This window comes from Fukomys damarensis, unplaced genomic scaffold (assembly GCF_012274545.1).
Source record: "Fukomys damarensis isolate Sample0158 unplaced genomic scaffold, DMR_v1.0_HiC HiC_scaffold_14, whole genome shotgun sequence".
NCBI lineage: Eukaryota > Metazoa > Chordata > Mammalia > Rodentia > Bathyergidae > Fukomys > Fukomys damarensis.
The window spans coordinates 70,369,198-70,385,592 of NW_022900926.1; the positions used below are offsets into that span (position 1 = coordinate 70,369,198).

Genomic DNA, 16,395 nt, shown 5'->3' on the forward strand with positions numbered 1-16,395 from the left:
GTCTCTCATGGGCAATTCCCAGCAGCCAGTCGGTAGAGTGCCTTCTTTGGGATAACAAAAATGATCTAAATTTGATTGTGGTCATGACTGTACAACTCTTTCAATGTGTTAAAAATCTACTGAATCCTACACTTTAAGCTTGTATATTGTATGGTATGCAAATTTTAATTAATCTTGTTATTTTAAATTAGAAAAAAAAAGAAATCCAGGAGATTAAAAATACAATTGAACATATGGGCAGCAGAAATGACCACTGTGAGGAGTGTCTAATCTACAATACAGAGCTGTGGTTACTGAGCGGTTAATACAAGATGTCTTAAAAACAAGAGAACATAAAAAATTGACCCAAGAGCTACTAGATGACTCAAAGATGACTGACATAAGAGTAACTGGAATTAATGAAAAATCAGAAGACAGCACAAAGGTTATTTTAAAAACCTGTAAGAAATAAGAAACAGTAGAAAACTTTCCAGACATAGAAAAACATTTAACATACAGATAGGTGATGCATACAGAACCCTAAATAGCCATGATGAGGAAAAAAAAAAAAAAAGCTCTCAATGCCACATAATAAAATACCAAGAATCCAATATAATAAAATCTTTAAAGCTGTTAGAGAAAAGCAACAAATCACTTATAAAGGAAAACTCATCAGAATTACAACAGACTTCTCAACACAAACCTGAAAGGCGCAGGAGGAAGAGCTTGGAATGAATTATTTCAAGCCCTAAAAGGAAACAATTTCCAATCCAGATTAACATATTCTGTAAAATTCTTTCAATTTTTTAAAGTTTACTTTATTAGCACGTGTATAGTATATGTTTCATTTAGTTAGTAGATCCATATAACACATCTTAATTCCTTCTTTCCTCTCTTTTCCCTCTTCTCTCTCCCTCCCCTCCACCCATCTCTTGATCCTCTTCCTTTTCCTGCATATTTGCAATACACAGTGTTTATGTTCCTTGTGTGGAGTTGGGTCACATACATAACACATCTCAATTCCTTTTTTAATTTCCTATCCCTCCCCTTTCTCTCCACTCTCTTCAAAATTAACAAGAGAAATAAGATGTTTCCATGATAAAGAGCACCTAAAGAAAGGCATGACCACGATACCAACACACCAAAAAATTCCTAAGGACCTCCTAGACCTAGAAAGAGAAAATGAAGCTAACAATGCCAAAAGGTCAAACAGAATGAATGCATCAGGTAGGGCTAGCAATTAAGTAAAAGCAGAAAAAAGTAAAACAGCAACAAATAAATAATACAATGACAGGAATAAGCTAATCCCTATTAATTATAACTATAAATGTGAATGGACTCAATTGGCCAATCAAAAGACACAGATTAGCAGAATAAATCAATAAATAAAATCTAACAGTGCTGTATACAAGAAACACATCTAATACAAAAAGAAATTGAAAATGGCTAAAGGGGAAGTAGGAAGGGGAGGGGAAAGGAAATAAGGGAAAAGAAAAAATGTGAAAAAATGATAAAATGGAAACAAATTCTTTGTAAATAGGGAAGGGTGAAGGGGGTGAAAGGATGGCAGGGGTATGGGAAAAAAACAAGAACCAAGATACATCATGTAAAGGTACAAGATCCCAATGATAAATAACTGTATTATTTTTTCTTTAAATGTACCAATAAACTTAATGGAAAAACAAAAAACAAAAAGAAATTGATAGCCTAGAAACTGAAGTATGGAAAACAATATTGCAACAGGTACCTGAAAACAACTGGGAGTAGCTATCTTATATTTATACAAAGTTGATCAAGAGAGACAAAAACATTACAAATTGGTTAAAAGAACTATTCAGCAGGAAGATATAATAATTATATATGCACCAAATGGCAGCACACTCAACTTCAAAAAACAAACACTAGTGGACATAAAAGATCAGATAAACATCAACACAATTTTAGTGGGGGATCTCAACACCCCACTATCACAAACTAAACAAAAAATTAACAAAGAAATATCAGAATTGAAGCAGACCTTTGAACAAGTGAACTTAATAGACATTGACAGAGTGTTCTACCCAAAAGAGTATACATTCTTTTAGGCAACACATGGTACTTTCTCCAAAATAGACAATAGACTAAGCTAAAGTAAAGTAAGCTTAAGTAAATGTAAACGAATAAAAATTTTATGATACTGTCAGATAACAGTGCTATGAAACCAGATATCAGTGGCCAAAGAAACCTTAGAAACTACGCAAATATTTGGAAATTAGACAACACACTCTTGATTAATTAATGGGTCACAGAAGAAATTAAGGAACAAATAAGACAGTTCCTAGGATTAAATGATAGCATCAGGGGTGAAGGGAGGGCAGGGACAAGGGTAAAAAATGAGAACCAAGACCACCTGTCATGTAAAGCTACAAGATCCCAATAATGAATGTAACTGTACTGTATACCTAAAATGTACCAATAAACTCAATAAAAGAAAAAAATAAATGATAGCACCAGTACAACATACCAGAACTTATGGGACAAAATAAAATCAGTCCTAAGAAGAAACTTTACAGGTGTAAATGCTCATACTAAAAAAAAAAAAATTATGTGCTCAAATAAATAATCTAACAATACATCTCAAGGTCTTAGAAAAACAATTTAAACCCAGAACTTATACAAGGAAGGAAATTATAAAGACCAGAGCAGAAATCAGTGAAATGGAGTCTAGAAGAACAACATAAAGAGTCCATGAATCAAAGAGATGATTCTTTGAGAGAATAAACAAAACAGACAAACCCTTACCAATCATACAAAAACAAGGAAAGATAAGACACAAGTCAATGCAATCAGAAATGAAAAAGATCACAAGATCACAAGAGACACTGCCAAAATCCAAAAACTTACTGGCAACAAGTTCACAAACTTATATACCAAAAAACTGTACAACTCCAAAGAATTAGAAAATTTCTAGATACACATGAATTACCAAAATTGAACCAAGAAGACTTAAAAATCTTGAATGATCCAATAACAGACAATGAAACTAAAGAGTAATAAAAAAAAAAACCTACCAACTAGGAAAAGTCCAGGACCTGAGAAAATTCAACAAGATCTTCAGGAAAGATCTAACACCAACATGCTTCACACTCTTTAATGTAATCAAGGGGGAAGGCATACTCCCAAAATCATTCTTGGAAGCTAGCATTACCCTGATCCCCAAACCAGACAAGAATCCAACCAATTTCTCTAATGAATATAGATGCAAAAATTCTCAACAAGGCACTGACAAACAGAATGCAACAAATTATCAAAAAGACATACATAAGTCAATAAATGTAATTCATCACATAAAACAGAAGCAAAGCAAAAATTACATGATCATCTCAATGACACAAGAAAAAGCCTTTGACAAAATTCAACATCAAAGTTCAGGGATTTAGCTCAGTGGTGCCATGCCTGCCTGGCAAGTCCTGAGTTTGATCCCCAGTACCAAAAAAAAAAAAAAAAAAAGCCAACATCCATTCATGATAAAAACCCTGAAGAGAAAAGATATACAAGGACCATACTGTATTCTGATAAAAAAAAATTTATGATCAACCTATTGCCAACATAATATTAAGTAGGGAAAAACTAAATGCTTTTCCTCTAATATCAGGAATAAGACACAATCGCCACTTCTGTACAACACAGTCCTCAAAACATTAGCCAGACCAATCAGGCAAGAGAAAGAAATAAAAGGATATGTATAGGAAAGGATGACGTCAAAGTATTATTTTCAGAAAACATGAATTCCAAAAATTCCAGCAAAAGAATTATAGAATTAACAGCCAAATTCAGCAATGTAGCAGGATACAAAACCAACAGCATTCCTATACAAAAAAAAAAAAAAAAAAAAGAATTGACTGAGAAAGAAATCCAGAAAGCAATACTATTCACAATAGCATCAAGAAAAATTAAATACTTAGGAATTAACTTAACCAAGGAAGTGAAAGACCTCTACAGTGAAAACTACATCATTCTGACAAGGAAATCAAAGAGGATGTTATGCTTTGGTCTAGATGCCCCCACCCAAAGTCTCATGTGGTCATAGGCTTGATTTAGTGTGTGTGAAACTGGAATTGATTCATGATGCAATGCTAGGCTCAAGGGCACTTGGATTAATGGTGTGAGTGCTACCTACCCTAAGTAGTCTGAATAAAATAAAAGGGGAGGGAGACATTGTTAACTCTCTTGTTACCTTTGCTGCCTTCTATGTGGGCGCCATGTTGTTTGTGCTCTGCCATGCTTGTTTGTCATCCCTGCCTTGGAGTCAGCTGATTATGGACTGAAACCTCTATCAACTATAAGCCAAATAAATCCCTTCCCATTTAACTTTGGGTGTTGGGTATTTTGTCTCAGCAATGAGGGAAAAATAACACAGAGGACATCAGAAAATGGAAAGATCACATGTTTCTGGATAGGTAGAATCAATATAGTCAAAATGGCTAAACTTCTAAGATACATGAGTTAAGCACAATCCCAATCAAAATATCAACAGCATTCCTCACAAATGTAGAGAGAGCAATCCTGAAATTCATGTGGAACCAGAAAAGACCCAAAATAGAGTAATAAATTTTGTGTAAAAAAGAGCAAAGCAGAAGAATTCACAATCCTGGATTTGAGATTATATTACAGAGCTACAGTGATTTTAAAAAAACAAACAAACCAGCATGTACTAGCACAGAAACAGATACACAAATCAATGGAACAGAATAGAGGAAGCAGAAACAACCTTGGGCACATTCAGCTACTTGATCTTTGACAAAGGGGCCAAAGACATACACTGGAAAAAGCCTTTTTAATAAATGGTGCTGGCAGGGACAAGGGGAAAAAATGAGAACCAAGACCTGTCATGTAAAGGTACAAGATCCCAATGATGAGTGTAACTGTACTGTATACCTAAAATGTACCAATAAACTCAACGAGAGGAAAACAAAGATGTGTTTTAACAAAATATGATGATGATTAAAGATATTAAGATGTTTAACAATAAATAAATGGCGTTGAGAGAATTGGCCACCCACATGAAGAAAGAATGCAACTAGACCTGTGTATCTCACCACATACTAAAGTACAAGAAAACGAATCAAAGATCTACATGTCAAAAGAGAAACAATTTTCTAGAAGATAATATGGGTAAAACTCTTGAAGACATAGGCATAGGCCACAACTTTCTGAACAGAACTCCAATGGCATCAGAAATAATCCAAGAATCAACAAATGGGATCATATTAAATTAAAAACCTTCTGCACAGCAAAGGAAACAAACAACACAATGAAGAGACAACCTACAGAATGGGAAAAAATTTTGCCAGCTATTTCTCAGACAGAAGACTAATTTCTAAAGTATATAAATAACTCCAAAAATTAAGAATCCCCAAAATAAAAGACCTAATCAAAAAATGGAGAACTGAAGTCACACAATAACACACGAAAAACTCTTCAACATAACTGACCATTAAAGAAATGCAAATTAAAACAATAATGAGATTCCATCTCATTCCAGAAAGAATATCTATCATGAAGAAATCAAATTATAACAAATGCTAACAAGACTGCAAGGAAAAAGAAACCCTTCTATACTGTTGGTGGTAATATAAACTAATACAACTACTCTGAAAATCAATACAGGGATGGGGATTTAGTTCAGTGGTTCTGCTGCCTGCCTCTTAAGCACAAGATCCCAAGTTCGATCCCCCGTACCAAGAAAAAAAAAAAAAAGAAAGAAAATCAATATGAAGATTTCTTAAAAAACTAAAAATAGAAATTCCATTTGCCCTAGTTACTCTTCTGTATTTTTCCAAAAGAGTTAAAGATACCTTATTACAGTGGTACATGCATACCCATGTTTATAGCAGTACATTTCATAATAGCCAACTCTTTAAAGTAGCCTATATGTCCATCAATGGATGAATGGATTAAAAAAATGTGGTATTTGTACACAGTGGAATACTACTCTGTCATAAAAAGCATAAATTGAGTCATGTGTAGGAAAATACATACATCTTGAAGCCATAATGTTAAGTTAATGTTAAATGAAATAAAATGACACATAAGCTTAAATATCACATGACATTTCTTATATAAAAAACCCAAAATATAAAAAAGAGCAAAATAAAAGATAATAAGAAATAGGGAAATAGACTTTGTTTTTCAAATGGGAACAAGATCAAGAGATGGAGTGAGGGGGAGTGAGAAGAGAATGATAAAGAATTGAGATGTGTTATGTGCATCTACCAACTCTCCTCAAAAAAATGTAATCATTACATAGTGCAAAGATGTACTAATAAATTTAATTTTTAAGAAGAAAAAGTCGACCATATCACACAAAGTATATCACATGCATGCAAAATTGTAAAACATATAAATTAATCATTTTGACTGAAATACATCAGTGGGTACTTGGCAGCGAGCAGAATGGGACTATGAAGAACAGTGAAGTTTTTGGAGGTAATGTGTCTGTTCACTTTTTAACTGTAGTAATAGCTCCACTAGTGTATACAAATGTCAAAACTCATCAAACTGTATACTTAAAATGTGCAATTCATTATACCCATCAATTCTACCTCAATAAAAACAAAGCAAACCTATTCAGATTAGCCCAAAATAAAAAGCTAATATTAAAAACAATCACGTGAGATATAATAGGAAATAGAGAAAGAGAAATCTTTTGCAAAGGTAAGTAGACCAAGAGATGGTGAGAGGGGAGAGGAAAGGAATGAAAAAAGAATTAGGATGTTCTATGTATATATATCAACTCCCCATGAGGAATGTAATAATTTTATGCTGCAAATGTACTAATATGAAAATAAAAAAGTTTAAAAAATGAAATAAAACGGATAGAATTAAGAACAAATGCACACAATTAATGCTCTCAATAAACAGATGTCCCTCTACCCCACCTTATCCTGGGAGAAGCTCACACCTCAAATGAAATAAGACAAACTCCAGACTTCAATCAAGATGACACAGTGAACTCACATGTCCATGCATCATCCTCCATCCAAACACAAAGTAATAAAATAGTTAGAATATTTTTTAAAGGGGTTAAAAAATACCTGTCCATAGGTGAACTGCAAAAAGGGATGAGCTGGGTCAGCAGGCCTTCAGGGCTCCAGGTCTAGAAGCAGGCACTGGGCAACTGAAGAGTAAAGAGCACTAAGAGACAGAAGAAAAGCAAGCTGAGGTCAGAGATGCAACTCCCCTATACCTTGTAAAAGGCTAGAGGCAGAGGAAACAGGATGATATCTGCAGTTTCTATACTAAGTAAAGATTTACAAATTCACAGGCCTCTAGGAACCAGACTAGTGCCTGAAACTAGGATCCCACAATGCCTCTAGCTGAGTCTGAAAATTTTAGTGTTACTGTGGAAGTATGTAACACTTAAAAGGCCTGACTTTAAACTTGGGAATTCAGAGCCAGTTAAAAGAAAGTACAAACCATAAAGTAGCAAGCGTGAGAAAATAAACAAACAAAATAACTAACTACCACTCAGAATGATTCTGTAAATTCAATTCTAAAACACTAAAGCCAACCAATGCTAAGAAAGCCAGACAATAAATCAGCAATTAGAAAATATTCCAGGTGAAATAATTTCATAGACCAGTCTACAAAACCAAAATGTCGGGCTGGGGGGTTAGCTCAGTGGTTCCACCACCTGCCTCGCAAGTGCATGGACCCAAGTTTGATCCCCAGTACCAAAAATAAAAAAATAATGTATATGCTTGGATTTAAAATAAATAAATAATTATCATTTAAAGATTAAGAAATTATGAAACAATGTATTAAAATATTAGAAATTCTGGATATGAAATAAGATGTCATTAAATTTTTTTTAAAAATCCAGTATGGCTAGGGATGTAGCTTGGTTAGAGTGCTTACCTAACATGTGTAAAGGTTCTGGGTTCAGTCCCAGAATAATGACACAAAAAAATCCAAGAGATGATGAAAGATTTCTACTTCAGATTTTAAAAGCTAACTACAGGGAAATTTTCAAGGATCCTAAAGGAGAATTTAAGGGTCTTCTCTCACAATAGAAAATTGTTTCTTCAAAATATTAGTACAAGTCATGAATTCAGGAAAACATGAATAAAATATGACTTCATTATAGCTTACAACAAATGCAATATAATACTAAAGTAAAAAGAATCAACCACAGCATGAGAGATCATTGTAATGCATATAACAAATTATCTGGCGCACATAAGATAGACATAAATCAGTAAGAAAAAGACAACAGAAATATAGACAAGAAAGTTAGGAGGAAATACTCAGAAAAGAAAATCCAATGGCCAATTTACATTTTGCAAAAATGCTCACTAGTACTCAGAAAAATGCAAATTAAAAGAATAGCATATCACAATTTGACAAAAATTAAGAAGTCTAAGTACACCAAGTTTTAATGAAGCAATAGAGAAATGGAACTCTCATACCTTCCAATAAACTGGAAAGACAATTTGGCAACACCTAGAAAAGCTGAAAAAGTGCATATCCCACATTCTAGCAATTCCACTCCTGGGTATTTTGTATACCCTAGAGAAACTTTGCTTATATGAACAAGTAGACATGAATAAGGATGTTCACTGATATCATTTGTAACAACAAAAAAATGGAAATAACCTAATGCCCATCAGCAGTAGAACAAAGAAATGCTGGTGTTAACATACAGTGGAATGTGGATTCACACATAAGTAGTAAAAATAGTGACAGTAGTACTAGACATGATGAGAATAATAAAGTCAGGATATTGATTACCTCTGAGAAGGCATAGATGAAAGGATTAGAAATAGAGAAGGGCACACAGGGTATAACAGTTAAGTTGGTAAAGTTTATCTTTTACAAAAGGAGAAAAAATTAGGATCTAGATAGTGAGTAGTAATCAGAAAATGCATGTTATGTTATTCCCTGGATTTTGTTTGTTTTAAACACTGAATGATTAAAAAAAAAAAGAAGAGGAGGTTTAGGTATATATAGTTCAGACATAGACCACTTGCCTGGCCCTGGGTTCTAATGCCAGCATGGGGGAACACCAAAAAACAATTTTAAAAGATGCTAAAGTTAGTTTCGAATCCTCAAAAAGTTATTCTAAAAGAGATAGAATAGCTTTGCTAAAAAAAAAATCCTAAACATAGGAAAAATGACTTCATAGCTCATTTGTAAATTAGAAAATACTATGCAAAACTGAAATCTTAAAATTTCATATATTTCATTGTTCTGGAGTTAAGGTTTCTCTGTATGTTAATAATTATTTTAAAACATCAAATAAAAATATAATAGAAGACCTCTTTATTATCACCCTCCCATCATTTCTGTATACCAATAGCATTTCATGATGCTTGCAGATAAGGACGTTATCCTGGAGATTAACCCAAAGCCTTGAGCATGCTAAGCAAACACTCGACCACTGACAGTTTTAATTTTGAGACAGGGTCTCACTAAGTCACTAAGTTGCCAAGGATGGACTCAATCTTACAGTCTCAGTCTTCCAGAGTGTTAAAAATATAGGCATGTGCCACCATGCCTTGCTCAACCTTCCCTTGTTTTTGAGGACTTTGACAACACTGAGAAGCACTTATCAGGTATTTTGTAGCATATCCCTCAGTGGGATTTATCTGATGTTTTTATGAGTAATCTGAGAAACTGTGTACTTTGGAAGGGAGACTTATAAGAGTAAAGTGCCATTTGTTCCATCATATTAAGAGTACATAGTATCAACATGACATATCACTCTTGATAAACCTTGGTCACCTGGCTGATGAAGTGTTTGTCAAGTTCCTCCACTGTGAAGTTGCCTTCTTTTCCCTCTCATACTCACTCTCAGGGAGGAAGTCATAAGGCACAGCTCACATTTAAAGAGTAGAGAATTATACAGTAATCTACACAATTTACTACCTACCTACATACATTATTTGGAATTCCACTGCATAAGAAACTAGTCTCCTATGTCTATTTATTGCACCATTTGTTCATATTAGAATGGACTCATGCATATTTATTGTTCACTTTCAAAGACATTTTCTGCACCAGTCTTTCAATCAGCTCTTTCTTCAAGGAGCCTAGGTTACTTTTACCAGAGAATGATATTAGAAACTAAGGTCTGCATAGCAAGATGTGCTTGTTTCTACAAGGTTGTCATTGTTTTGGGGGCTCTCTCACTCAGCTAAGAGCTAGGAAATGTGCTAGCTGCTGTTTACCATATATCTACATAAGTATATATATGTAACCATCAGTATCTCTATTAAGCTAAACATGAATTTGCACTTGAATCTCCAACTCTAATCCATCATCACTCGGGTTATCTAGCCTTCTCCCTTACTTGTCTTTAACCTTTTATTCCAACAATGGAAAATCTGAAGACTTCCACTTTTCATCTCAGAAAGTTTCAAAAATAAAAGGAGAAATAAATTTGTATTTTGAGAGAAAACAGTTCTTCTAATAAACATACTATTTTTTTCATGTTAACAAGGCTACAAAAGAAATTTTAAAGTGATACTATACTCACATAGATCCAAAGTTAACTAAAACTTTGCTTTGCAATATTGTTCAGGTCATGGCTTACAAAAAAGAAAAACTAACACTTGTCAGCCCACTGAGGTAAAACAGACAAGGCTGCTCATGGCTGGAGGTGATGGCTCAGGGACTGGCAATCAGGAGTGCTGAAAGACCAACATCTCTGCTGACTTGTAACCATTCATATCTCCCAGAAAGTACTAAAGTAACAGAGCTCTAAGTGCAGAGGTTTCTGAAAATGTATATCTTATCTACTCCTACAATATGAACTATAACAAATTCTGAGGTTGAACAAACAGGAATCACAATACACCAAACCCAGATCAACTGCTGAGCCTCTAGGTCTCACCTGTACTTCTGTTGAAAATTCAGAGCAGTACACAGTCTTCAGTTGGGGGAATTTTTTTTCCCTACTCCAAACCCAGATTCACAATTGAGGTTTCTAGCAAAGCTCCTTGCCTATCATTCCAGTATTTACTCTAAAAGAATACTTAACATTTTCTATCCTTACCACTGTTCAAAGTAGAAATTACCCCAGCCCAGTTCCATAAGGTAGTGCATTAGTCATATGGCTAAATGTGTCTCAATCAGGCTTTTCATTTTCCATTAAAGGATGCCAGTCTTACAGTATGCTAGTATGACTGCTAAATGGCATGAACCCAGTGCCATTCAACAATAAAACAGCCACAATGCAGGTCATAAAATTCCTAAACAATTCTCATCAGAGCCCTGTTGAGAGGCTTGTACTTTGTGTAGGACTTTTGTGCAATGATCTTCCCCAAGAACATTAATAAATTTGTGAATTATGTCTCTTTTTATAAAAGACCCTACTGAAAGCAATGATGTTTAAAGATAATGCGGAAACTGTGCAGCACACTCTTAGTGTGTTACCCTCAGATCAGGCCAGGCCTCCAATTTGTAAAATCAGATGAGATTATTCTGGCCTCAGGTAGAACAGCTTTCAAAATTTTCTCTTGATGTCGCAGCCTCAGCTTTCATTGAGAGGCACTTAAGAGAAACTGCCTAATGAAATCTATTATTGCTTCTACCTCAAGGACAATGCCAATGCTCACTTATTACTCAGAGGTTAAAAAAAAGTTTCCTTTGAGAAATAGTTACATTTTGTATATCAATATCCACCATGCTTCCTTTTTCATGTTGATTGCTAGATAGCTTAGAGTAAAATTTTCCATTGCATACCATATTAAGACCTGGTGGTTTGTGGATTAGGTATTTCCACCTGATCTTAACACTACATACCTTGTTTGTTTTCAATTTATTTTCTATTCCTATCTCAACATTTTATTTGTGAAATGTTTTAGGCTTCTGAAAATCATGTCAAATCCTTTGTGGAATGAAGCAGCGTAAATTAATACACATATAATCCTATTACTACTATAGTTGTTTAATCTTTGAAGTAGTAACAGGATTGATGGCCTATAGTGGGAAAGCAGTTAATAGGGAAGAATTATGTCAGGTTTTGAAAAATATTCTCCAAAATAGAGAATAAATAACTGAATTTGGTTTTGGTTTATTTTTTTAAAAATTTTTTATGATACTGAGGATTCACACATGCTAGGCAAGAGTTCTACCACTGAGCTACAGCCTCAGTCCTTTTTATTTTGAGATAGATTCTAAGTTGCACAGGCTGGCTTCAATCAAACTTGCAATCCTTTTGCATCAGCCTCCTAATTAGTTGACATTAGAGGCATGTACCTCCACCCCTGCCTAATCAATTGTTCACTTGTTTCTTCATAAGACTCCACCATGTATTTTAAATTCTCCACCATGAAGAAAAAGTACTTCTTTAATGAGACCCCCTTCAAACATCAATTTTCTGCATACCTCCCCTCTCTCATAGTGCAGGTTTACCTCATAATTGCAGGAATCATGTGGGAGGTGGCTAGACCAAGAATGAAAATCACAACCAATAATGATCAAGAACACTAAAACATACTTAGAGCAAATGTCCTTTTATTGAAGGAGAAAAGAAAATATTTACTGATCACCTGCCACTTGAAAAATAATATGTGGGGCACTCATATACATCATTTCATTTGATCTTCAAAGCAACCCCAAGTGAAACAGTGGAAGCCCAAAGGTTAAATGTTCTGCCTAAAAGTGTTCGGCCATTGAAGTGAGAGCCTCCAGATGTTCACCCTAGATTGGCCCAAAGCCCTGCTCTATCCATCACTCCTTATAAATAATCATGATGCTTTGATCACTTCTTGTCAGCACTCCTAAGCTGGGGAACTTTTTAAAAATGAGAGAAAAATTTAGTAACTTTTCAACTAGATGACACAGACCTTAAAAAGCTATTTAAAATGCTTTTGTATGTAGGAGAATGTCAGAACCCAGTTCTTCCCAAAATGTCCTACTATGTTCTCCTTCTCTGAGTTTCTCTGGCATTTTCCAACAGGTTGCTGTCACTGACCCAAGGATTTTTACGCTGTGCATTTTCTTTACACATGCACACACACACAAACATATTCTTGTCTCTCCAAATCCAAGTTTCTTATGTGTCACCACACCTTACATGCTTTTTTCTCTTGTATTCTTCACATCATTTTAGACACACAAAAAATATCACATGAATAAATGAGAACATTTATTCTTTAAAAAAGGAAGTTACTATTGGATATATAATATCTAACTCTCTACCTTTCACAAAGATGGCTAGATATAAATCTCCGTGTCTCCTTTGTCCAAACTAAAATGACCCTCTCCCTCCAGCAGAATGACTTCTGAGAAACCAGAAAAGAATTTGTCTTAGTAATTTTCTCATTGCTGGGACAAAATAGCTGACACTCACCAGTGAGAAGAGGAAAGGTTTATTTTGGTTCACAGTGTGTAGAAGTTTTGCTCCATAGTCGGCTGGCTCCAAGGCAGGGTAGCATGGCAGAGGAGAAAGAGTTCATGGCACGGCAGGGAGGAAGCAGCAAGCCTTCCTTCTTTTTCTTTCCCTTTGTATTCCATCCAGGCTACAAGCCTATTGGTTGGTGCAATCCACATCCAGCATGGTTTTCCCTCTTCAGTAAATCCATCATCCACACCCAGAATTATGCTAAACCAATCAGTGGACTAGTCTAGTATCACACCCATTATCCAGTATACCCACAATACAGTCACTCCCAAAAGCCCCAGCTATGAATGCAACAGGCTTTTGGGAGCGATCTAGCTATAAGCCATAACAGAGTTCTTACACATAAAACTAAAACTACTTACAGCAAGGTATCAATCATTTCTTCCACAGGGACATAAACTGAGTAAGATTTTTTTTCCCTAAATTTCTCTGTATGTCTTTGTTCTGCTCTAAGAATCATAGAACAAAAATCTATGTAACAATGAAGGATTTTTTAAAAATTGTATCTAATAAAACTGTTGAACAAGCTTGGTGTGGTAGCACATCATGCAAGCCCAGCCCCCTGGAAGGCTGAAGCAGGAGAGACACAAGTTCCAGCCTAGCCTAAGAAATTAGTGACTTAATGACTTAAGGTCCTGACTCAAAATAAGAAATAATTGATGGGCTGAAGATGTAGCTCAGCTCAAAGACCCTAGGTTCAATCCACAACTAAAATAAATTATTTTTCATTGAGTTTATTGGTACTTTTTAAGTACACAGTACAAAGACTTTGTTTCTATTTTTTCCTTTTCTCATATTTTTTCTCTTCCCTTATCTAAAATAAAAATTTTAAATGCTGAACAAAATGGAGCAAAGAAGAACTAAGAATTAAAAGGAAACACAAGTTTCCTTTATCAGAGTTGTACCTAACACATTTTTTCATTCAACAATTATCTACTAAGTGTCTATAATATATATACCAGAACTACTCTAGCTGCTGAGGAGACAGCAGTGAATAAAACAGACACAAATCCTTGCCCTCATTGAGCAACAGCAACCAAAAAAAACAAACAAACAAAAACAAAAATTAAAAACACTAAGAATAGGCAATATGGTGGTTGGCAAAATCAGAACTCAAACTCCATGTAAAAAGGATCCTAAAACCAATAAAATCAAATTGAATAGAGAAAAAATACAACATTTTACATTTAGAGTTTAGTAAATTAAATGGATAGTTGTGAATGGAAAGGGGATATATAGCATTAATCATACAATAAACATTTATTGAGTCATAAATTCTGCTGGGCACTGAGGATCTTAAGTCCCTAATCTCAAGAAGCTCTATTCAAGAGAAACACACAAGGACACAGCACTGAACAGTCTGATAACTGACCGAGGTGGGACAATGTACTATGGGAACATTCAGGAGGGGTATCCAACCCAGACGTGGGAAAAGTATGGTCAGACTTTCCTAAGATAACATGCAAACTGTCCTGAAAAATGAACAGGTTTTTAAGTCAGGTAAGGGATAGGGGGAAAAAGACACAGGAATATGCCACATAAAGGGAACAGGAATGTGCAAAATTAATAACTGCAAGTAGTTCCCTTAAAATGCAGCCAGAATCAGATCAAAGCTATGTCAGTCATTCTACAAAATACAGATGTCAGCTATTAGGGAGTCACCAATAGATTTTAACCTGCTAATGACAAGATCAAAAGGTATTTTAGAAACTTCTGGAAACAGTTTGAAGAGAAGAGTATTCATAGGGGCAACCGGGAGGAAGGCAGTTAGCTGAAAGGCTGCTATAAATGACAATGATCTGAACACAGAAGTGGGACATCCAAGGGGACAGTATGGGGAATATGAACAGTAGATCAACGAACTTTCAATTCACTAGATTAAAAAGATGGAAAGCAGGAACAATAAGAGATCTAGGAAAGTAACAAAGTAAAGGGAGGATAGAGGCAGAATCTATGAATAAAGATAATTGAATGGTTATGAGAGTGGGAAAAGATGATAAATTTGTTTGAAAATGAAATCAACTGTTTGAAAATGAAACCAACTAAATATGAATGTAGAGCTAAGTACTTTTTGCAAAATTATTCCATAGGGAAGAAACAGTTTATATTAAATTCCCTCTTAAAAGTTTTTCATAAGGTACTTTCTGAATTTCTACATTTTGAACAAATTACTAATAATTTTTTGGTCCCCTGTTTGAGGGGACTAAAATGTATAATACATAATGTATAATACATAAGGAAGGAAAGGTCCAAAAGGGAAGTGGAGGTTGGGGGAGGAGAAGGGAAAGAAAAAATGAAAAAAGAAGGAAAAAATGGAAACAAAGTTTTTGTAAATAGGGAGGGGTGGAGGAGTGGAAAGGAGGGAAGGGGAATGGGGAAAAATAAGAAAAAAATTACTGTTTGGGGAAGACAAGCTAGAGAGTGTTTCAAACTATTTCTGGGTTTTGTTGCTACTAGGGGTTACCTGATGGAAAGAATTTAAAAAAGGAAAAAAAATTTAACACACCCTACAATTTTCCCCAAGAGAATACCTCACATTTGCAAATTTGGATGTTATAAATTTCAAAAAGTGGGTAAGTAGCAAAGTGGTGGTGAACACAAATACATCCACAGCAACAAATTAAAAAACAACTGTCCTGACATTATGCAAATAGACTAGTCAAAAGGCACCTCCCTCATACCTTGGCCTCGGACCATTCAGGGACTTCCCAGTAGAGTCAAAGCAAGGACTATCCATTCCTTCGGGCTACTTCTGGGGAACGGGACCTATCTGACTGGTGGGGGCTTTGGTAGAAGAAACTGACTGTCTTCAGCCAGCTGCTCTGGGCTTCTCTTTAGCGGTGACCTGTCCTCAGGGGGTCCAAATAATCAGACTATTCATAACACAAACTTATAGAGCAGGGCCACAGGAGAGGTTTGCAGTACGAGCTCACCTCTAACTGCCATACCAGCCTCATCCTTTAAATGAAAAGGAAGATATTTGGTGCCCACAGATGACGATGAGAGTTGGAATTTCTTTAAAATGT

At 35.1% G+C, this 16,395-nt stretch overlaps 1 protein-coding gene across 1 annotated transcript in view; it reads right to left on the reverse strand.

Moving 5' to 3' along the window:
• The window catches only part of Slc16a10 (solute carrier family 16 member 10), a 45,547-nt gene extending 41,306 nt beyond the window's left edge, over window positions 1–4,241 (reverse strand). The window contains exons 1-2 of the mRNA XM_010630499.3: window positions 4,196–4,241; window positions 683–727 (exon numbers count right to left, since the gene is read on the reverse strand). Coding sequence (XP_010628801.1) covers window positions 683–727; window positions 4,196–4,241 — 91 coding nt within the window. The remainder of the gene's footprint in view (window positions 1–682; window positions 728–4,195) is intronic.
• Window positions 4,242–16,395: the final 12,154 nt, after the last annotated feature.